The following is a 22,412-nucleotide window of genomic DNA, read 5'->3' on the forward strand; positions in this document are numbered from 1 at the left end:
GACATATCACATCAAAATTTGCTGTACACATTGTCATTGTTTTCTTTTACTCCTGCCATCAGCCAGAATAAAGGCTCTCTTTTGTTTTAAGTTCATTATCCTCTCTCTCTCCTTGTCTGCTTTTGGGTACGTTCTGTCAACACACCTGCATACCCCACAGTGACACACATTGGCTTGCTGTTTATCCATCTAGAATGTTTTGTTGTGAGTTGCCTAGTTTTGGGAGATATTAGCTGTAGAGATCTCTTCCTTGTTGAAAAACAACATGAAGCTACATAAGGTCTACATAAAGACATTGCTACTAAGCATTAAGTACCATGTGAAACAAGAGAAGGGTAGGCTTGTACAGTCAATATCTCTAAAATTGGGCAACTCACACTAAAACAATGTGGATTAAGGAATACTACAGCTAGCGAACAGAAAAATGTGTAAATTTGATTTTAGGGTGAAAAGTCCATTAATATTAGTAAAGAATGTCACTATGGTTGCGAAAGAAGTTATTGAAAGTTAATGATAAGATCCTGTTTACAAATTCTTAAAGCTGATGTGGCCTATAAACATCTTGTAACAATAAGTCCTATTTTCCCTTGATTAGCTTCCAAAATGTTTACTAGTTGTTTTGTTAAAAATCATATTGCCATCACAAGTTATTTTTTTTGAAAGGACTTTGCCATAATGTGACATACAGATGATTCACAATTCTTTATACCGTCTTATATAATTACAAATTAACAAGCAATGATAATCAGATTTAACAGTTTCTTGGATAAACAAGATTGTAGGCCAGGATTTCTAATTAGATTAAATAGTATATATTGTTAATTATAAAATATTGCTACATTTTTGACAGATTATGCACTTCTGACTACCCTTCTCTGAAATTAAAGTGCCTGGGAACACAGGCAGTCAATACACAGATGTTGTCGATATGCTTTTGTCATTTGCAATTTTTTAGTTGTCTGTACTACATAGTCCAAAAAAAATTAGAAATTGATTAGATTTCAGTTTATTTGTCCGGTAGTTCAACAACACATATCATCCTTTCAGAAGTGGTGAGTTTTGCAAAAATAGCATTCGAATGTAACAGAACAGGTGGGTGCAAAGAATTTGTTATTCAGCTGATAAAATAAGCTTCAGATAAATTCAGTGACCAAAAAAGAATGTTTATATCTATTAGAAATTCTAAGAGTTCAAAAGGTCTCAATTTAGTTCTTTATTTTTTCAGTTTTGTTTAACCAACATTAAAAAAACTAAAGCTCTTCTGGAATCAGAATAAATAGTTAAAAAAAAGAAGCAAAAATGACATAAAATAATTATATTTTTAGTCAGAGAAACTTGAGTTCAGAAAAATGCCAAGGTGTCCCCTCTCAGATTATGATGCCCCTTAGTACCATTTCATGTAGCCTGCCAATGTGACAGTTGGCGTTATGATATATATAAAGCAACAAGGCATAATAGCATATCTCTTCGATTTTAAACAGTATTCTAGCCAACATCAACAACTAAACATTCCCATCATTAACAAATAGAGATGGTGTAAATAAAAACTCAACTCAATTATTACAAAATACTCAACATAAACCACCATTATCTGAGTAAACACTGTACATTAAAACTCCTAACACATTAAATTAAGATGTGTCTTATGTTTTGATCCATGTATCAAGCCAAATACACAGTTAAAGTAGTTCGAAGTAATACACATAGACATGGAACTTGATAACATTTGACAGAACATTACAGTGTTTTTGTGCTAAAGAACACTCGGAATATCATTAACAGGCAGAGACTTCCCTTTATACTTTAGTTCACTGACCCTCCTGGAACACAACAATAAATATTTCTATATAAGATATTCTCATAAATGACTGTGTACTAGAAAGCTTACAGTTTACAGTCTGTTTAACATCCAGAAGTTAGCTTTCTCACATATAGCACAGGTCAATTTTGAGAAATGTTCTCTGCTGCAGTGTATGCAATTTACACTAATGCCATGATGTTCTCTCTTAAATGCATGTACAAGTTCACAGCCTGATATGGGTCTGTTGGTGGAGTCAGATGGGACTCAGTCATGATGATATTGCACAGTTCATATAAATCGGGGTCACATGGTTTGGTCAGTTGAAAAACACACTCAGTTTTACACATTTCAACATGTTCTTCTTCAGTGGGGCAAAGGAAGTCTCTTGTCCCGTAGAGCTCAGGTAATGTATACATTACATTAGGTCGACCACTGGGGATATTGATGTTTGTTGATGGCCTGATGGAGTGTGTATTCCAAACCTGTGCAGTGTCATCCAGCTCATCTGTTAAAGCAGTGAGTAACAAATGCAGTTAAATATTGGGACAGAATGATCTACGTTCTAGAAAAATAAATCACTGGCTAATATCTATGATAAAAGTCAGCCAAGTGTTGATTATTTCAACCATATTTTTTGTATATGTCTTATTAATTTGATAGCCGATAATATTGACTTAAAGAAAATAGAGAAATGTACAGGACTTTAAGAAATGTATTCATTTATTTTCTCCACAAACCAAAAATTATGTTTAGTTACAAAAATGTAGTTATTTTTTAAGCTCTGGTGAAATGAGAGGCAACATTGTGACAGTCATAAGAAAAGCTTGGCTGTGATGTTGTTGTTTCCATCAGCTAAGAGAACAAGACCAGAGAGATCAGCGGTGTCACAAAGAGCAGAAGGCCAGCAGTTGTACTGATGGCACTGTTGCAGAGGTCACCCTGGCAGCAGCTGATTTCTGTTCCTATGATTCCTGCAATCTGTGCAGATTGTGTGCTTGAGCAAACCACCTTGGAGGCGCAGCCCTTTACAGTCACCTTTTGCCCTCCTGAAGTCACTGAGGAAATGAAAAGAGGGAATCACTGAATCACTGAGCAGAAAAGAACAAACATGCAGACATTGAATGCTGTCGGCCTGTTACCTCTTGTTGAGATGCAGTGGTCCTCATCTCCATTGCAATTTAGAGTTTTTGTGCAATCGTTTCCATCACATTGGAAGCACTTTTACCCATTTGGAGAGGAGATGCTGCCCTCTGTTGAATACAGAAATATTTGTAATATTTGTTCCCCTCCTTATTTTAACTGTGTGCCAAAAACATCACCAAAAAAACAAACAAAAACAACAACAGAAAACAAAAGAAAAACCATTTATGTTATTAATATGTTTATTGTTTGAGATTTTTTAATCAGGAAATTTTTACAGATTGATAATTTTGACCTCATCTGTTCAAGCGAATACGACAATTGAAAGAAAGGTTTTGACCCACTTCAAAACTTTCTCAACATATTTAATAAAAATAAATAAATTTTTCTTTTTTTTTTTACTTTCAAGGACAGGAAATTACATTTCAAAATACCAAGAAGCGTGATAGAAATTACCAGGGGCATCTTGAGAGTTGCAAAGATCAGAGGTGCAACACTTGCTGGTCAGTAGAGTTTGAGAAACTCCAAAGTTGATTGAGGCCTGAACACACTCCTCAGCCGCAGCACAACTTTTCGCTTTACAGTTTTTCTCGATTGCTTAAACACTGTAACCAGGCCTCTAAACTAAAATTGCAAAACCGTAACGCTACTGTTCAAAAAGCTCACCCATTTCCCTGAACTATAAACACTATTCCCTGCTTTGACACATGACTCAAATTTGGTGAACTGTTACTGCAAAACTCTACACACAAATCCCTACATTTTACAGTGCTTACACCATGTAGTCATTTAGAAAGCACTAGCATGCAATAATGTTAACTTAAGTCAGCACAGCTTGAGCTCAATTAGCACACAATTAACCAGGTGGAAACACTAGGAGTCAAAATTTAGCACACACCAATCAGAACCTGCGATGGATAGATAAAAGGGCCAAAGTCAGCTCATTCAGGTTTGAAACAATGGATCCAAAGAGATGCAAAGGAAGAGGACGTGGTGAAAGAGGAGGACGTGGTGGAGGAAGAGGACATGGTGAAAGAGGACGTGGTGGAAGAGGAGGAGGAGGTGGTCTAGGACAACAGGAAGGTGGTGGAGGAGGAGGGAGAGGTGGAGGAGGAGGAGGACGTGGTGAAGGAGGTGGAGGTGGAGAACGACGGCGACAAGGAAGGGGAAGAGCAAGGGCACGAAGACAGTCAGTCTCGGATGAAATTCGAGCCACTTTAGTTGACCATGTCCTTGTCCATGGGATGACTATGAGGGAGGCTGGGCAACGAGTACAACCAAATTTGAGTCGCTTCACTGTTGCCTCCATCATCAGAACCTTCAGGGAGGAAAACAGGTAGGTGTACTTGCAGTAAGACTGCTTTGTACAGTAACGTTTAAGTTACTGAACTTATGTGTCTTGAGTTTCAGTATGTTTCCATTATTTGCCTGTAAAATGAATGTGTGACAGTTACAGTAATGAGTGCTTCTATTTTTGTAGGACACAGAGACGACCACCTGGTGGAGGCAGGTTAAGGCTTTTGTCGGAGGAGCAAGAGAGGGAACTTGTAAACATGGTAATTGCAAATAATGTAATCCGCCTGCAAGAGATTCAAAGGAGAGTGATTGAGGATGATCATCTTTTTCGAGGCATAAATGCCGTCAGCCTCTCCACAATTGACCGCATCCTCCGAAAGAATCAATTCCGGATGAAACAGGCATACCGAGTCCTTTTCGAACGAAACTCTGACAGAGTGAAAAACCAACGTGTGGAATATGTTCAGGTATGAGTTTTGATACTGTATAAAGTATTGTGTACCATCACAGCATGGCAGTTTATGCTGCCATTTCAGCACTCTTGAACTGTGGTTCAGGGTACCGATTGACTCTACTGTGTTATGTGTCTTGCAGAGAATCTTTGAGATTGAAGGACGGCCTGTTCCCCATGAAATAATCTTTGTGGATGAGGCAGGTTTTAACCTGACCAAAAGAAGGAAAAGGGGGAGGAACATAATTGGCCATCGGGCTATTGTAAATGTCCCTGGTCAGCGTGGGGGGAATGTCACTATGTGCGCAGCCATCAGCCAACGAGGGGTACTCCACCGCCATGCCGTACTAGGACCCTATAACACTATGCTTCTCCTTGCTTTTCTTGATGGTTTAAGACAACATATGTTCCAGCTGGACTACAGGGAACCAGAGCAGCCTCACTACGTTGTTGTGTGGGATAACGTCAGCTTCCATCGCGCTGCTCTGGTTCGTGACTGGTTTACCAATAACCCAAGGTTTTCTAATATCTTTCTGCCTGCATACTCTCCCTTTCTAAACCCGATAGAGGAGTTATTTTCGGCATGGCGGTGGAAAGTGTATGACCGAGAACCTTATGTCCGTGTTCACCTCCTTCAGGCCATGGAAGAGGCCTGCCTAGACATATCAGTAGATGCATGCCAGGGGTGGATCAGGCATGCAAGAGGATTTTACCCCCGCTGCCTGGCCAGGGCCAATATAGCCTGTGATGTGGATGAGATTCTCTGGCCTGACCCAGACCAAAGACAAGATGCTGAGGTGGGATAATGTTTCTGGTGTGTGTTGTACTGTATAGTACATGAATGACAATGTGCCACTGTACATACATTGGTTGCGTCTTTTGTGTTTATCATGTGACAAGGGTTTTGAAGGGGAGAACCATAACCAACCTATTTGTTTTGGAACTATTGTTTTGAATGAATTGTACCAGTGTGCAAAACTCTATTGTAGTGTGTGTGTTTTTGAGGGCTTGTGTTTGATGTCTGAGGGCAAAGTTTGGTTTTTCAGCAGGAGTGAATAGTTTTGGGTGTAGAGCTTCATTTTGACCTGGAAATAGGATGTTTGGGAAATTGAGTGAGATGTTATGGATTTGTGTTTACTGTTGTGAGGATATGAGGCGTAGTTTCAAGAAATGTGTTTTAGCAATCGAGAAAAACTGTAATATCAACCAGTTTTGAACCACCTGCAACAAAAAGACGAACCATTGAAAACTGAACTAGTTTAAAAGAAGAATAAAATAAGAACTATACAAAATCAAACCTGCATATGAAGTCACTCTTACTGATCCACACTGAGTGTTGGAAGGACATTCTTTTGTTGTCTGAGCGCAGCTTCCAGAGAGGTCCGGTATGCATTCGTAACATTTCAAGGCACAGGCTGATAAAACAAAGATAAAGATAAATGAAATTTTTCTTGCTTCCAATGCATGGACATATTCTAAAACATTCACTAAAATGAACCGTTTAAAAAATAAAGGGCAAACAGTACAGTAATTAGTATAATAATTTGTAGAACGTAGACAAACGTTTACTGGGTTGTACTAAAACATGTTGTAGAAGCATTAAAAAAGAAAATGTTTCATTGAATATTACAGAACTTTCTTCAAAAGAACAGATAACTGAAGAAAAACTTGCCTCTAGGGAGCAGCACGATCCCAAGGATCAGCACAAGGTTCTGCATTGTGGAACGGTCAGACATAAGTGAATTCTACTTTAGTTTGTGTTCAGGTTATAAGCAATTCTCATCGAGGGGAGTGGTCTCCTATCTCTGACCACTCCTTAATTCTGCCTTTGACAGTGAAGGAACCTGACTATCAAAAAACAGTCCTTTGAATAAGAATTTGAATTCTTTTTCCACATAATTCAAGTTAAGTGAATGGTAAAGTTTTTAAATTGCTTAATTCTCTATCTGCTGAAATATTTTTAGGCTGCAAATCATTTTCTTTGAGAACAGACGTAAAATGTTTGTTTCTTGAATGAACTGAATGAAAAACAAAACTGACTGTGATTCATGAGAAATGAAAGTCACCGACGACCACACAAAAGGTATGTAACCGTTATTGCCACATGCATTCTATCTTACAGCATATATCAATCAAAACCAGACACACCAGTTTTCAGTGGTATATTATTAACTTGCACGTTTCCCCTTATCTTTTCAAAAAAGGTAATAAAAAAGACAAGAAATCTGTATTTTCAACTATCAGTGCATCAAAACTGAAACACAGTCAAGAATGACTTGAATTTAAAAACTATTCTCGCATTTTTATTAGACATGTGCTGAGAGAAGACACTTTCTTTTCCCGCTCACCACCTCTGCACAGGCTGTAACTTTATCTGTAACTATCAGAATTCCTGAGGAGAGTCCCAGGACACTATAGAACAAGCAGGACTCAAAGTCTGAATAATTATATTTATTTTATGCCCCTTTGATGTTTTTTTCAAACATCCCATTCAGCTGCACTTCTTTCGTCTTTGTGTGATCTGATCAGTGAAATAAAACTGTACATAAGAGCAGTTAAACACGTGTCAGCAGAGCAGACGACTGTATTCAGAGAGGGCAGAGGACTTTTTCACACCATCCCAGATACGAGCTGCATAGTGAAACCTGTGAAAACAAAGAAAGTTAAGACAGGAAACAGAGGGATAAACTTAAACGAAATCCCAACAATGTCTCAAGATTTCACAAAATTATGGTGACATAATAAAAAGAAAAAAAAATCCAAATAGTATGTATTTCTGCAACAACCTTACTTATTAACACTTTTACTTCCCATGCCTATATGGATTGGAAATATGTTTCTTTTCACTGTAGTATTTAATTTTCAGTTGATATTGTTTTAAGCATGTTGAGAAAAAAAAACCCTGATATCCCACAGCAAGAAATATTTTACACCACTCTGAAAGTTTTGTGCTTGCAGGTACATGCAGCAGGTTTCACCATGCCTCAGAAAACTATTTCACAGCAAACAACCAGCGCTCATTTTCTGTTGTAAAAAAACCCAGCAGGTTGTAGTCACTGAAAGTAAAGGGGAACAGAGAGAGACCCCCCTCATCTCTAATAGAAATTTGGCATTTCTTCCACAGGGAATAGAAACTGTTTCTATGGGAGTTCAAAAATAATTATATTTATGATGGCTTTGTTGAGCAAAACAGTTTAAAACGTAAAATTGATTCTCAACCTGAGTGCAGGATGTATTTCCTCATTTATACTTGGTTGTCTTGGTTGTCTTGCTTTATTCCCCAAGTAGACCACATTTCATTCATAATGTTGTAAATTATATCAGTAAGGAAGCTGACTAAATATTCACTGATAATTTATGGGACAGGGGTGGGATTAAATAAGTGTATACTTCTTCCCACTCCCTTTCAACATGTAAATTAATCAGAATGTTTTTTTGTATGTAATTTGTATGGTATTTTTTTTTTCTCTCATTTCTTTTCTAAATGTACTTGTATATTGTTCACATGTTGAAATAAATTACCAATCAATCAATCAATCAATCAATCGTTTGCGTATAAATAGTACTGATATGATGTTTACCAGTTTTTCTCAGTGAGAATAGTGTGTGACAGCTGACAGCGGGGCATGGCCAGTATTTGGCTGCAGAGTTTTGAAACCATGGTGGAGAAGGTCGGGTGTCCTCTATAGCCGGGGAGCAGAGAGAACAGTGGGTACGTTCCTGACCATAAACAACATACAAATATTCATTTATTTTTCACACAACACATGAGAGGTCACTTGAGTTTACCTTATGAAAATAAATCTTTTTGTAACCTGCTTTGGTCCTCCCCATCATTTTCCTGCACAGGAAGCAAGAACATATTGACCTCGGTTGTCAGATAGTCCTGCCCCAGGCCTGGGAAGACACTGCCGTCGAGCATGGATAATGTTACTGAGAAAAAAAAAAACACGAGTTATAGGTGTGGCTTGCCTGTTACAGTTTTTTCTGATTGCTTAAGCACATTTTTTTGTAACTTTTGGCTAATTTTGCAAAACTCTTCACACAAATAAGAAAACCTGTCACCCAATAATCAAAACATTGTAGTTCTCTTGCAAAAGCAAACACAGCTAGATTAACTCTTCACACCTTCGTAAAAATGGTCTTTCCGTATCAAACAGTACACACAAGCCATCATCTACTAAGCACACAATGCACCAACTGCACACTGATGGTATGAATACAAAACACATCTGGCTTTTGCTTTCTCTGTGCACAAGGTAGGCTATGTCAGTTTGAGCTCATACTTCTGTCATAGATCCATAAGCATAGAGGGATCCAAACTTCAAGTACTGGTGTTTATTCAAACACATCAAAACAAACACAAGTGTTTATTTCCAAGTATAGGATTATTTGCAATCATCCCATTCAGCTGCACTTCTTTCGTCTTTGTGACGAGCAGACGACTGTATTCAGAGAGGGCTGAGGACTTTTTTGTTGTACAGTTATTTTATTTTCAACTTTAATTTATATATTTTATCTTATTCTTTCCCAGTTAAATTTACCCTTCATTCTAAATTGTTGTTGTACAGTTATTTCATTTTTAACTTTAATTTTTATATTTTATTTTATTCCTTCCTTGTTAAATTTACCCTTTTTAATTTTTCATATTTATTTCCTATCTTATTCATAGCCTTTTTTTTCTTCTTCTTCAGGTCACGAGCAGTTGTGTAAGTATTTCACTGCATATCGTACTGTGTATGACTGTGTATGTGACAAATAAAAATTTGAATTTGAATTTGAAAAATTATCCTCCCCATCATTTTCCTGCACAGGAAGCAAGAACATATTGACCTCAATGAGATTTTTAGATTTCTTTTTAGAGATGCTTCTGATATCTCATTAAAGCTGGTAATAAGGAAGCATAGTTCAAACATGTCTTTATTTCAAAGAGAAGGCTAGTCCAACAATAAAACTTTTCAGACTTTGAATATGGTTTGGTTACCTTGAATGATTGACTAGCTTTGACTTAAAATCCAGATACGAAACTGTTGTACAAATATCCTGTACCAACAGTGGCGGTCCTAGCCTGTTTGGTGCAGGATGTATTTCCTCATTTATACTTGGTTGTCTTGCTTTATTCCCACGGATCGTTTGCGTATAAATAGTACTGATATGATGTTTACCAGTTTTGTCAGATAGTCCTGCCCCAGGCCTGGGAAGACACTGCCGTCGAGCATGGATAATGTTACTGAGAAAAAAAAAAAAAAAAAACATGAGTTATAGGTGTGGCTTGCCTGTTACAGTTTTTTCTGATTGCTTAAGCACATTTTTTTGTAACTTTTGGCTAATTTTGCAAAACTCTTCACACAAATAAGAAAACCTGTCACCCAATCATCAAAACATTGTAGTTCTCTTGCAAAAGCAAACACAGCTAGATTAACTCTTCACACCTTCGTAAAAATGGTCTTTCCGTATCAAACAGTACACACAAGCCATCATCTACTAAGCACACAATGCGCCAACTGCACACTGATGGTATGAATACAAAACACATCTGGCTTTTGCTTTCTCTGTGCACAAGGTAGGCTATGTCAGTTTGAGCTCATACTTCTGTCATAGATCCATAAGCATAGAGGGATCCAAACTTCAAGTACTGGTGTTTATTCAAACACATCAAAACAAACACAAGTGTTTATTTCCAAGTATAGGATTATTTGCAACCGCCATAATGACTATATGGGTTACTTGGTCTGCAGTGAACATGCTTCCTCTTCCCCCAGCATCTGGTCATCTAGCAATTCTGTAAAGTAACAATTTCAGTATTTTTACATCAATGGTATTGGTGTGTTTCTCATTGGCATATGGCAGTGCTACAAATCTTTGTGTGAAGTGACTGTACTAACCGATTCTCATTTCAAGATGTCCTTATGGTACTTGCTACAGTGTAGCGGCTCGAGTTAGGCTGGACCCGTTGGCCAGCTACCCTCAGGGTCATTCCACGGTTGATTACATGGTCCACTATTGTAGCTCTGATGTCATCAGCAATTCTATTTCTTACTCTTCCTACCCTTCCTCTCCCCCCCTCCTCATCTTCCTCTTGCTCCTCCTTGTCCTTGTCGTCCTCTTCATCCTACTTCTTCACCTCCACGTCCTCTTCCTCGGCCTCCTCTACTTCTCACTCTTTCTGCTCCCTCCATTGTACTCCGCACACACAGCTTACCTGTATTATAGTGCTTAGGCTGATTGCAAAGTGGACTAATTATCTAAAACAGTCTTCACATGTGAAAGTGTGCCAGACAGTTGGCAAATTAGTGTTAATGATAGCCATACATGTGTATACTTTTGTTAGGAGTGTGTTGGAAATTTGGTAATTGAGTGTTGTGCAGTGAATTGTGCCTACAGTTTTGCAAAGTGTGTGTTACAAAATTGCAAACTGAGTGCAAAGCAGTTTTTGTGCTTTTAGTTTTGCAAACTCAGTGAGTGGTTTTGCTATAAGTCTTAATAGTTTTAGAGATTGTGCTACAGGAATCACAGTTAGGGTTTAAGCATTCAGAAAAAACTGTAAACAAGTTGGGGCAATGACATCAGCAGAGAGAGGTCCACTGGTCACTTTTGTATATGCGGTTAATGCCATTGGCAACACAATTCCTCCACTGTTTGTGTTCCCACACATACATTATGCAGACCACTGTGTCAGAGATGGACCAGTAGGAAGTACTGGTAGTGGAAATAAATCAGGATGGGTGTGAGAAACAGATTTCCTCATCTTTCTGAAGCACTTTGCAAACCACACCAAGGTAAGCCATGATAAAAAGTAATGGAATTGCGATGCTGGTGAACAACTACATTTTTTCAGCTTCATTGTTATGTTCAAAATTGGTGCAAGAGTTGTAGGTTATAATGCCCACTGAGCCAATGAGGCCAAACTCAAGAAAGACCAACCAAAATTAATGAAATATTCAGTTGCAGAAAATTCCATAATTTGTCTTTTTTGGGGGGTTGGAATATGTTCAAAAGCTAGATTTCTGCATTCTGTCACACACACACAGCTACATAAATGGATGTAAGTGCATCCATGTGTTGAATAAACAAAGATTACATGTTAATGTTTTGTTAGTACCCTTATTTCATCGTGTTACATTTTACCCCAGGATATGTTACAACTAACCCAGACTATGGGGTTAATTGTAACATTTCACTCTTTGTGTCACTCTTTGGCATCCTCCTTGTGTAAGTCTCATTCTCTCGCTCATTTCAAACTTGCACTGTTGCTATATTTTTCTCTATCCAGGATTATATAAACTCATATTCCCAGCGCAGTGGGCCAGGTAGAAGATTTTCTGGTTGGTGGGGGTATATTGCCCACCCCTTGGCTGATAGTGTTCCTGTGAGTATATTTATTTATTTATTTCTTTTGCCTGTCCCGTTTGGCTCTTTTGCCATCAGAATTATTGTCTAAAGGCGAAGAAAGATGCCCAACGGATTTACTTTACCAAATGGACCATCCCAGCCTTGCCGTAATAGTCTATTTGATTCACCCTTTGTTGTTTATTTTATTTTTTATTTTCACTTGCTAGATACGGGACAGACTTGAATGAGGAAAAGAAAAGGGAGAAAGAAAGAGGGGGAAAAAAACAGCGGAGAAGAGGGACGGGGATAAAGGGCAAAAAACAAAAACCAACAAAATAAGCAGACAAAAATACATATATCAATCACCTGGATCACCTGTTGAGAAAGAAAAAAGAAAACAAGCATTTAACAAGGGATAAACAACATCATGATGATCTATGGGAATATAACAGTAAATACTAAGTGTTAAACATTATTGTGCAGCACGTAAGATCGACAGCGCACAGTGTGCTTTAAGGTAGGAGCCAAAAAGGGTGTATTTTGTGTGTGTGAGCACCGGTGTGTACAACTGTGAGCATGAACGCGCTTGTTTTTAAAAGGTTCCTTCATGTAATGATCTGCTAGAGGGTGTGGGGGGGCCACAGCCCCGTCCTCCAGGGCATGAAGCAGGTATGGAGGAGATCAAAACTCCAGACATCCAGAGGCCCCCAGAACACAAGAGACCAAGGAAGACCAACAGAGGGGCAGCCGCGCCACTGTCCCAGAAAGAGCTGAGGAGAGTCCCAGATGAGGGCTCACTCAGCAGCCGTGGAGCAGAAGCCACGGGGAGTTGCAGTGACGTGCCCGTGAGCTCCGCCGGCAGCCAGCTGTGCCAGAGTGACCGAGCCCCAGGCAGAGAGGCTGAGGGCACCCCACCCCCAAAGTGGCCCAAGCGAGCCCCAGGCTCCAGGCCCCGATAAGCAGCCACCAAGGAGTGAGCCGGTGTGTACCTGGACGCCCATCCCCGGACACAAAGACCCACCAACGCACCGATGTCTGAGGGCTGAGGGGAAGTGGTGGGGGGAGATAGGCCTCCATGCCTTGGAGGGCCTGAGATGTCCCCAGAGAGGTGGCGTCTGATACCCGACCTGATATATGGACACAGACATACAGGCACACACAGATACAAACAACCATTCCCACCCTCATGCTCTCATATGCAATTACTCAACACTCACCCAACGTGGAGACAGACATAAAGAGACGCTGTACACACGATCACACTCCCCAAGCGTACTCTGCCGATTACAAGATGAACTGCCAACTCTTGAGCCATGATGTTGTTCAAAGGTTTTTAGTGAATGTGTTTCTTTTAGTAGTCCTGTATACAAAGCATTACGTCCGAAGTGGATTACAGTTTTTTCTGAATGCTTAAACCCTAACTGTGATTCCTGTAGCACAATCTCTAAAACTATTCAGACTTATAGCAAAACCACTCACTGAGTTTGCAAAACTAAAAGCACAAAAACTGCTTTGCACTCAGTTTGCAATTTTGTAACACACACTTTGCAAAACTGTAGGCACAATTCACTGCACAACACTCAATTACCAAATTTCCAACACACTCCTAGCAAAAGTATACACATGTATGGCTATCATTAACACTAATTTGCCAACTGTCTGGCACACTTTCACATGTGAAGACTGTTTTAGATAATTAGTCCACTTTGCAATCAGCCTAAGCACTATAATACAGGTAAGCTGTGTGTGCGGAGTACAATGGAGGGAGCAGAAAGAGTGAGAAGTAGAGGAGGCCGAGGAAGAGGACGTGGAGGTGAAGAAGTAGGATGAAGAGGACGACAAGGACAAGGAGGAGCAAGAGGAAGACGAGGAGGGGGGGAGAGGAAGGGTAGGAAGAGTAAGAAATAGAATTGCTGATGACATCAGAGCTACAATAGTGGACCATGTAATCAACCGTGGAATGACCCTGAGGGTAGCTGGCCAACGGGTCCAGCCTAACTCGAGCCGCTACACTGTAGCAAGTACCATAAGGACATCTTGAAATGAGAATCGGTTAGTACAGTCACTTCGCACAAAGATTTGTAGCACTGCCATATGCCAATGAGAAACACACCAATACCATTGATGTAAAAATACTGAAATTGCTACTTTACAGAATTGCTAGATGACCAGATGCTGGGGGAAGAGGAAGCATGTTCACTGCAGACCAAGTAACCCATATAGTCATTATGGCGATTGCAAATAATCCTATACTTGGAAATAAACACTTGTGTTTGTTTTGATGTGTTTGAATAAACACCAGTACTTGAAGTTTGGATCCCTCATGCTTATGGATCTATGACAGAAGTATGAGCTCAAACTGACATAGCCTACCTTGTGCACAGAGAAAGCAAAAGCCAGATGTGTTTTGTATTCATACCATCAGTGTGCAGTTGGTGCATTGTGTGCTTAGTAGATGATGGCTTGTGTGTACTGTTTGATACGGAAAGACCATTTTTACGAAGGTGTGAAGAGTTAATCTAGCTGTGTTTGCTTTTACAAGAGAACTACAATGTTTTGATTATTGGGTGACAGGTTTTCTTATTTGTGTGAAGAGTTTTGCAAAATTAGCCAAAAGTTACAAAAAAATGTGCTTAAGCAATCAGAAAAAACTGTAACAGGCAAGCCACACCTATAACTCGTGTTTTTTTTTTTTCTCAGTAACATTATCCATGCTCGACGGCAGTGTCTTCCCAGGCCTGGGGCAGGACTATCTGACAACCGAGGTCAATATGTTCTTGCTTCCTGTGCAGGAAAATGATGGGGAGGACCAAAGCAGGTTACAAAAAGATTTATTTTCATAAGGTAAACTCAAGTGACCTCTCATGTGTTGTGTGAAAAATAAATGAATATTTGTATGTTGTTTATGGTCAGGAACGTACCCACTGTTCTCTCTGCTCCCCGGCTATAGAGGACACCCGACCTTCTCCACCATGGTTTCAAAACTCTGCAGCCAAATACTGGCCATGCCCCGCTGTCAGCTGTCACACACTATTCTCACTGAGAAAAACTGGTAAACATCATATCAGTACTATTTATACGCAAACGATCCGTGGGAATAAAGCAAGACAACCAAGTATAAATGAGGAAATACATCCTGCACTCAGGTTGAGAATCAATTTTACGTTTTAAACTGTTTTGCTCAACAAAGCCATCATAAATATAATTATTTTTGAACTCCCATAGAAACAGTTTCTATTCCCTGTGGAAGAAATGCCAAATTTCTATTAGAGATGAGGGGGGTCTCTCTCTGTTCCCCTTTACTTTCAGTGACTACAACCTGCTGGGTTTTTTTACAACAGAAAATGAGCGCTGGTTGTTTGCTGTGAAATAGTTTTCTGAGGCATGGTGAAACCTGCTGCATGTACCTGCAAGCACAAAACTTTCAGAGTGGTGTAAAATATTTCTTGCTGTGGGATATCAGGGTTTTTTTTTCTCAACATGCTTAAAACAGTATCAACTGAAAATTAAATACTACAGTGAAAAGAAACATATATTTCCAATCCATATAGGCATGGGAAGTAAAAGTGTTAATAAGTAAGGTTGTTGCAGAAATACATACTATTTGGATTTTTTTTTCTTTTTATTATGTCACCATAATTTTGTGAAATCTTGAGACATTGTTGGGATTTCGTTTAAGTTTATCCCTCTGTTTCCTGTCTTAACTTTCTTTGTTTTCACAGGTTTCACTATGCAGCTCGTATCTGGGATGGTGTGAAAAAGTCCTCTGCCCTCTCTGAATACAGTCGTCTGCTCTGCTGACACGTGTTTAACTGCTCTTATGTACAGTTTTATTTCACTGATCAGATCACACAAAGACGAAAGAAGTGCAGCTGAATGGGATGTTTGAAAAAAACATCAAAGGGGCATAAAATAAATATAATTATTCAGACTTTGAGTCCTGCTTGTTCTATAGTGTCCTGGGACTCTCCTCAGGAATTCTGATAGTTACAGATAAAGTTACAGCCTGTGCAGAGGTGGTGAGCGGGAAAAGAAAGTGTCTTCTCTCAGCACATGTCTAATAAAAATGCGAGAATAGTTTTTAAATTCAAGTCATTCTTGACTGTGTTTCAGTTTTGATGCACTGATAGTTGAAAATACAGATTCCTGTCTTTTTTATTACCTTTTTTGAAAAGATAAGGGGAAACGTGCAAGTGAATAATATACCACTGAAAACTGGTGTGTCTGGTTTTGATTGATATATGATGTAAGATAGAATGCATGTGGCAATAACGGTTACATACCTTTTGTGTGGTCGTCGGTGACTTTCATTTCTCATGAATCACAGTCAGTTTTGTTTTTCATTCAGTTCATTCAAGAAACAAACATTTTACGTCTGTTCTACCTTTTGTGTGGTCGTCGGTGACTTTCATTTCTCATGAATCACAGTCAGTTTTGTTTTTCATTCAGTTCATTCAAGAAACAAACATTTTACGTCTGTTCTACCTTTTGTGTGGTCGTCGGTGACTTTCATTTCTCATGAATCACAGTCAGTTTTGTTTTTCATTCAGTGCAAGAAATTAAGCTGTCGTCAAGAACTACCACACAGAGTGATTACATGGTTAAAGCATACTCTGCTGACATTTGAAACAGTCACTGGTCATCAAAGACAAAAAAACAAAACAAACATTTTACGTCTGTTCTTGAAGAAAATGATATGCAGCCTAAAATATTTCAGCAATAGAATTAAACAGCTTCACAGAATATTCCATTAAATATATGATACAAAAATCAATAAAGCAATATAATAACACTAAAATTTCAAACAAATACACAAAATTAAAACTGAAACAACATGTTTTCAAACTAGTTTTAATAGAATCCCATCAGGACTAAAAGAAAAATGCAGCATAGATGTTATTCTAATTTAACAGTGGAGATTTCTAACTAATACCAATTTAATTATTTAGACTCAAAAACACTGAGTTATAGGTTCTTTGATGTCTTTGCCCAGTTGGTTATTTAACTTTGCAAACAAAAGAAGAAAAGCTACATGGAACACAGAGGTCATATTATAACCTTTAAGAAGCAAAATACGGATGTGTTATAATGTTCACATGAAGAATTCAGCAGATTGCAATTCTGTAGTAGATTAGTGATGTTGGTACAGTAGCGGTTTTTGATACGGGCGACACGGGCGGTTGCCCGGGGCGGCATCGTGGTGGGGGGAGCCATCACGCGCATGTTGACCCGATGTCATGCCAGCCCATATTGGGAATGGTACAGGCACCGATCGGTTTTCTATCGCCCATTTGCTGGGAGTAAGGGCGCCCTCCGTTTGCGAGGTGCGCCTGCTGCTTGCAGCACAGGGAGGAGAGGGCGGGGCGGCGGGGGATTATCTGGCTGGAGCAGCATCTAATAACCAACTCGCGAAATAAAGCAAAATAAAAACAAACTAACAAACACGAAAACACCAGACATTATGATACAGACTTATAATTTGCGCTGATGTTTTTTCGAAATTCTATATGCGAAAAGTGAGCGCGAGAGCCCTCGGTGCGTCTGCTTGCTGCTGAAGTCAAAGTAAACTTTATTGTCATCTCCGCTACATACAGTCCAGTATATAGAGAGACGAGACGACGAGGCTCCAGTTACAGCAGTGAAAGTAAACAAACAATATATATAAGAAGAGTAAGAAAATAAATATACACTTTAGGACCAGGGGTAAAGGGATCAATAACAATTTAAAATTCATAATTTACAGTTTGATGATTTAAAGTCTCACACACAACCCGTGGAAAGGGGAGGAGAGTCCTGCTGCTTCCAAGTAGACCACATTTCATTCAAAATGTTGTAAATCCAAGCCTATTATGTATTCATGATTTGAATCCTGGGTTGTGCGAAATCCTCGAAATAAATAGACAAAGTGAACTAAGGTGTAGGTTTATTAGGTTATGTTGTGGTGATCCCTGAGTTGGGGGATGGGTGTTCATACTGGAGTGTAAAATTAAAACCAATGGAAGATGGACAAGAAAAGTTCAAAGCCATCATTTCTTCAGTTTAGAATAACGAAAAAAGAAGAGGAGGAGAAACGAGCAAAAGATACAGGCAAGCAGATATGTCATTAGATAATGGCAGGTCATCCTGAAACAATCAGAATCAGAATATTATTTATAATATTATTTATTAATCCCTAAGGAAATGATGTGGGTTACAGTTGCTCCAAAAAGAAATGGTAAAAATAGTAACAGTAACAGAATAAACTCCAAACATTACATTATGTTACCGATTTTAATATTAATTAGTCAGTGTCAATTGTTGAGTTGTTCTGTTCTCATTGTATGATGAATTATGATGGCTGTTTGGTGGCTGTTTGCATACTATGCGCACTCTCTCTCACTTCATATGTGTGTGTGTTTCTCTGGTGAAATTCAGTATGGTTCCGACAACAGTTTTATGTTAATGTATAATCCTTAATATGTTTTATGTGTGTGTGTGTGTGTGTGTGGGGGGGGGGGGGGGGGGGGGGGGCGCCAGAGGGAGTGTTCGCCCAGGGCGCCAAACAGGCTAGGACCGCCACTGTTGGTACAGGATATTTGTACAACAGTTTCATATCTGGATTTTAAGTCAAAGCTAGTCAATCATTCAAGGTAACCAAACCATATTCAAAGTCTGAAAAGTTTTATTGTTGGACTAGCCTTCTCTTTGAAATAAAGACATGTTTGAACTATGCTTCCTTATTACCAGCTTTAATGAGATATCAGAAGCATCTCTAAAAAGAAATCTAAAAATCTCATTGAGGTCAATATGTTCTTGCTTCCTGTGCAGGAAAATGATGGGGAGGATAATTTTTCAAATTCAAATTCAAATTTTTATTTGTCACATACACAGTCATACACAGTACGATATGCAGTGAAATACTTACACAACTGCTCGTGACCTGAAGAAGAAGAAAAAAAAGGCTATGAATAAGATAGGAAATAAATATGAAAAATTAAAAAGGGTAAATTTAACAAGGAAGGAATAAAATAAAATATAAAAATTAAAGTTAAAAATGAAATAACTGTACAACAACAATTTAGAATGAAGGGTAAATTTAACTGGGAAAGAATAAGATAAAATATATAAATTAAAGTTGAAAATAAAATAACTGTACAACAAAAAAGTCCTCGGCCCTCTCTGAATACAGTCGTCTGCTCGTCACAAAGACGAAAGAAGTGCAGCTGAATGGGATGTTTGAAAAAAACATCACTGGGGCATAAAATAAATATAATTATTCAGACTTTGAGTCCTGCTTGTTCTATAGTGTCCTGGGACTCTCCTCAGGAATTCTGATAGTTACAGATAAAGTTACAGCCTGTGCAGAGGTGGTGAGCGGGAAAAGAAAGTGTCTTCTCTCAGCACATGTCTAATAAAAATGCGAGAATAGTTTTTAAATTCAAGTCATTCTTGACTGTGTTTCAGTTTTGATGCACTGATAGTTGAAAATACAGATTCCTGTCTTTTTTATTACCTTTTTTGAAAAGATAAGGGGAAACGTGCAAGTTAATAATATACCACTGAAAACTGGTGTGTCTGGTTTTGATTGATATATGATGTAAGATAGAATGCATGTGGCAATAACGGTTACATACCTTTTGTGTGGTCGTCGGTGACTTTCATTTCTCATGAATCACAGTCAGTTTTGTTTTTCATTCAGTGCAAGAAATTAAGCTGTCGTCAAGAACTACCACACAGAGTGATTACATGGTTAAAGCATACTCTGCTGACATTTGAAACAGTCACTGGTCATCAAAGACAAAAAAAACAAAACAAACATTTTACGTCTGTTCTACCTTTTGTGTGGTTGTCGGTGACTTTCATTTCTCATGAATCACAGTCAGTTTTGTTTTTCATTCAGTTCATTCAAGAAACAAACATTTTACGTCTGTTCTCAAAGAAAATGATTTGCAGCCTAAAAATATTTCAGCAGATAGAGAATTAAGCAATTTAAAAACTTTTAAAAACCATTCACTTAACTTGAATTATGTGGAAAAAGAATTCAAATTCTTATTCAAAGGACTGTTTTTTGATAGTCAGGTTCCTTCACTGTCAAAGGCAGAATTAAGGAGTGGTCAGAGATAGGAGACCACTCCCCTCGATGAGAATTGCTTATAACCTGAACACAAACTAAAGTAGAATTCACTTATGTCTGACCGCTCCACAATGCAGAACCTTGTGCTGATCCTTGGGATCGTGCTGCTCCCTAGAGGCAAGTTTTTCTTCAGTTATCTGTTCTTTTGAAGAAAGTTCTGTAATATTCAATGAAACATTTTCTTTTTTAATGCTTCTACAACATGTTTTAGTACAACCCAGTAAACGTTTGTCTACGTTCTACAAATTATTATACTAATTACTGTACTGTTTGCCCTTTATTTTTTAAACGGTTCATTTTAGTGAATGTTTTAGAATATGTCCATGCATTGGAAGCAAGAAAAATTTCATTTATCTTTATCTTTGTTTTATCAGCCTGTGCTTTGAAATGTTACGAATGCATACCGGACCTCTCTGGAAGGTGCGCTCAGACAACAAAAGAATGTCCTTCCAACACTCAGTGTGGATCAGTAAGAGTGACTTCATATGCAGGTTTGATTTTGTATAGTTCTTATTTTATTCTTCTTTTAAACTGGTTCAGTTTTCAATGGTTCGTCTTTTTGTTGCAGGTGGTTCAAAACTGGTTGATATTAAAGCGAAAAGTTGTGCTGCGGCTGAGGAGTGTGTTCAGGCCTCAATCAACTTTGGAGTTGCTCAAACTCTACTGACCAGCAAGTGTTGCACCTCTGATCTTTGCAACTCTCAAGATGCCCCTGGTAATTTCTATCACGCTTCTTGGTATTTTGAAATGTAATTTCCTGTCCTTGAAAGTAAAAAAAAAAAAGAAAAATTTATTTATTTTTATTAAATATGTTGAGAAAGTTTTGAAGTGGGTCAAAACCTTTCTTTCAATCGTCGTATTCGCTTGAACAGATGAGGTCAAAATTATCAATCTGTAAAAATTTCCTGATTAAAAAATCTCAAACAATAAACATATTAATAACATAAATGGTTTTTCTTTTGTTTTCTGTTGTTTTTTTTTTGTTTGTTTTATTGCTGATGTTTTTGGCACACAGTTAAAATAAGGAGGGGAACAAATATTACAAATATTTCTGTATTCAACAGAGGGCAGCATCTCATCTCCAAATGGGAAAAAGTGCTTCCAATGTGATGGAAACGATTGCACAAAAACTCTAAATTGCAATGGAGATGAGGACCACTGCATCTCAACAAGAGGTAACAGGCCGACAGCATTCAATGTCTGCATGTTTGTTCTTTTCTGCTCAGTGATTCAGTGATTCCCTCTTTTCATTTCCTCAGTGACTGCAGGAGGGCAAAAGGTGACTGTAAAGGGCTGCGCCTCCAAGGTGGTTTGCTCAAGCACACAATCTGCACAGATTGCAGGAATCATAGGAACAGAAATCAGCTGCTGCCAGGGTGACCTCTGCAACAGTGCCATCAGTACAACTGCTGGCCTTCTGCTCTTTGTGACACCGCTGATCTCTCTGGTCTTGTTCTCTTAGCTGATGGAAACAACAACATCACAGCCGAGCTTTTCTTATGACTGTCACAATGTTGCCTCTCATTTCACCAGAGCTTAAAAAATAACTACATTTTTGTAACTAAACATAATTTTTGGTTTGTGGAGAAAATAAATGAATACATTTCTTAAAGTCCTGTACATTTCTCTATTTTCTTTAAGTCAATATTATCGGCTATCAAATTAATAAGACATATACAAAAAATATGGTTGAAATAATCGACACTTGGCTGACTTTTATCATAGATATTAGCCAGTGATTTATTTTTCTAGAACGTAGATCATTCTGTCCCAATATTTAACTGCATTTGTTACTCACTGCTTTAAAGGTTAATGTTGGAAATGGGTAGAATTATATTTTATATTTTCTCCATCTAATGGACAAATCTTTTTATAGTATACAGTTTAAACATAGACTTTATTAACCCCACACTGGGGAAATTCACATGTTACAGCATCACATGTGTCAGGAAGAAAAGTGAATAAAAGATATAATATAAAAAAAATAAGAAAATATAGCACATCAAGAAAAAAGCCACAATAAACCTATAAAGACTAATTTGTACCATGTACAAATGTACATGCTTGTAAAATATACATGTGTATTTTAGAAGGTATCTATTATGTGTATGTGTGTATTGTTACGTGGTCAGTCACGTTTGTTTTGGTCATAATCCGGATGAGTTGGCTGTATTTTTCCATGTTCTCACCCCTGGGCGGAGCCTCATCACTACACCTGTTTGTTCACCTGTCAGTGATCCAGGGCTAACAACAGGCAGTATTTAAGGCCAGCTTCCTTA

At 38.3% G+C, this 22,412-nt stretch overlaps 2 protein-coding genes and 2 long non-coding RNA genes across 5 annotated transcripts; 3 read left to right on the forward strand and 1 right to left on the reverse strand.

The window, feature by feature from the left end:
• Positions 1-2,503: 2,503 nt before the first annotated feature.
• On the reverse strand, positions 2,504-10,585 carry LOC309717631 (uncharacterized protein). Of its 2 annotated transcripts, XM_082552346.1 has the most exons (11): positions 10,574-10,585; positions 10,416-10,470; positions 9,673-9,918; positions 8,504-8,529; positions 8,270-8,408; positions 6,361-7,333; positions 5,987-6,103; positions 5,896-5,909; positions 3,398-3,530; positions 2,941-3,051; positions 2,504-2,856 (listed from the first exon to the last, which is right to left on the reverse strand). In XM_082552346.1, the coding sequence occupies exons 1-6, from the start codon at positions 10,581-10,583 to the stop codon at positions 7,255-7,257; spliced, it is 555 nt and encodes a 184-aa protein (XP_082408472.1). In that variant the 5' UTR covers positions 10,584-10,585; the 3' UTR covers positions 2,504-2,856; positions 2,941-3,051; positions 3,398-3,530; positions 5,896-5,909; positions 5,987-6,103; positions 6,361-7,254. The 2 variants fall into 2 exon arrangements, 1 of the variants encoding a protein (XP_082408472.1); XR_014279767.1 differs by lacking the exons at positions 10,416-10,470; positions 10,574-10,585 and having other exon boundaries at positions 6,361-8,371; positions 8,478-8,529; positions 9,673-9,908.
• On the forward strand, positions 3,901-5,602 carry LOC309718034 (uncharacterized protein; the record flags this gene model as incomplete). The annotated part of the gene is made up of 3 exons (XM_082552979.1): positions 3,901-4,277; positions 4,422-4,704; positions 4,832-5,602. 3 exons carry the CDS (start codon positions 3,901-3,903, stop codon positions 5,492-5,494), a joined length of 1,323 nt encoding a protein of 440 aa, XP_082409105.1. The 3' UTR covers positions 5,495-5,602.
• A 3,065-nt stretch (positions 10,586-13,650) lies between the features above and the next one.
• Positions 13,651-15,951, forward strand: LOC309717695. Its single transcript, XR_014279791.1, has 5 exons — positions 13,651-14,072; positions 14,176-14,230; positions 14,721-14,838; positions 14,934-15,072; positions 15,743-15,951. It is a non-coding gene; the product is annotated as an uncharacterized lncRNA (long non-coding RNA).
• A 4,546-nt stretch (positions 15,952-20,497) lies between these two features.
• On the forward strand, positions 20,498-21,745 carry LOC309716799. The gene is made up of 4 exons (XR_014279518.1): positions 20,498-20,624; positions 20,702-20,848; positions 21,198-21,308; positions 21,393-21,745. It is a non-coding gene; the product is annotated as an uncharacterized lncRNA (long non-coding RNA).
• The last annotated feature ends 667 nt before the right edge of the window (positions 21,746-22,412 follow it).

This window comes from Aulonocara stuartgranti (assembly GCF_965226115.1).
Source record: "Aulonocara stuartgranti genome assembly, chromosome: 11".
NCBI classification, from domain to species: Eukaryota; Metazoa; Chordata; class Actinopteri; order Cichliformes; family Cichlidae; genus Aulonocara; species Aulonocara stuartgranti.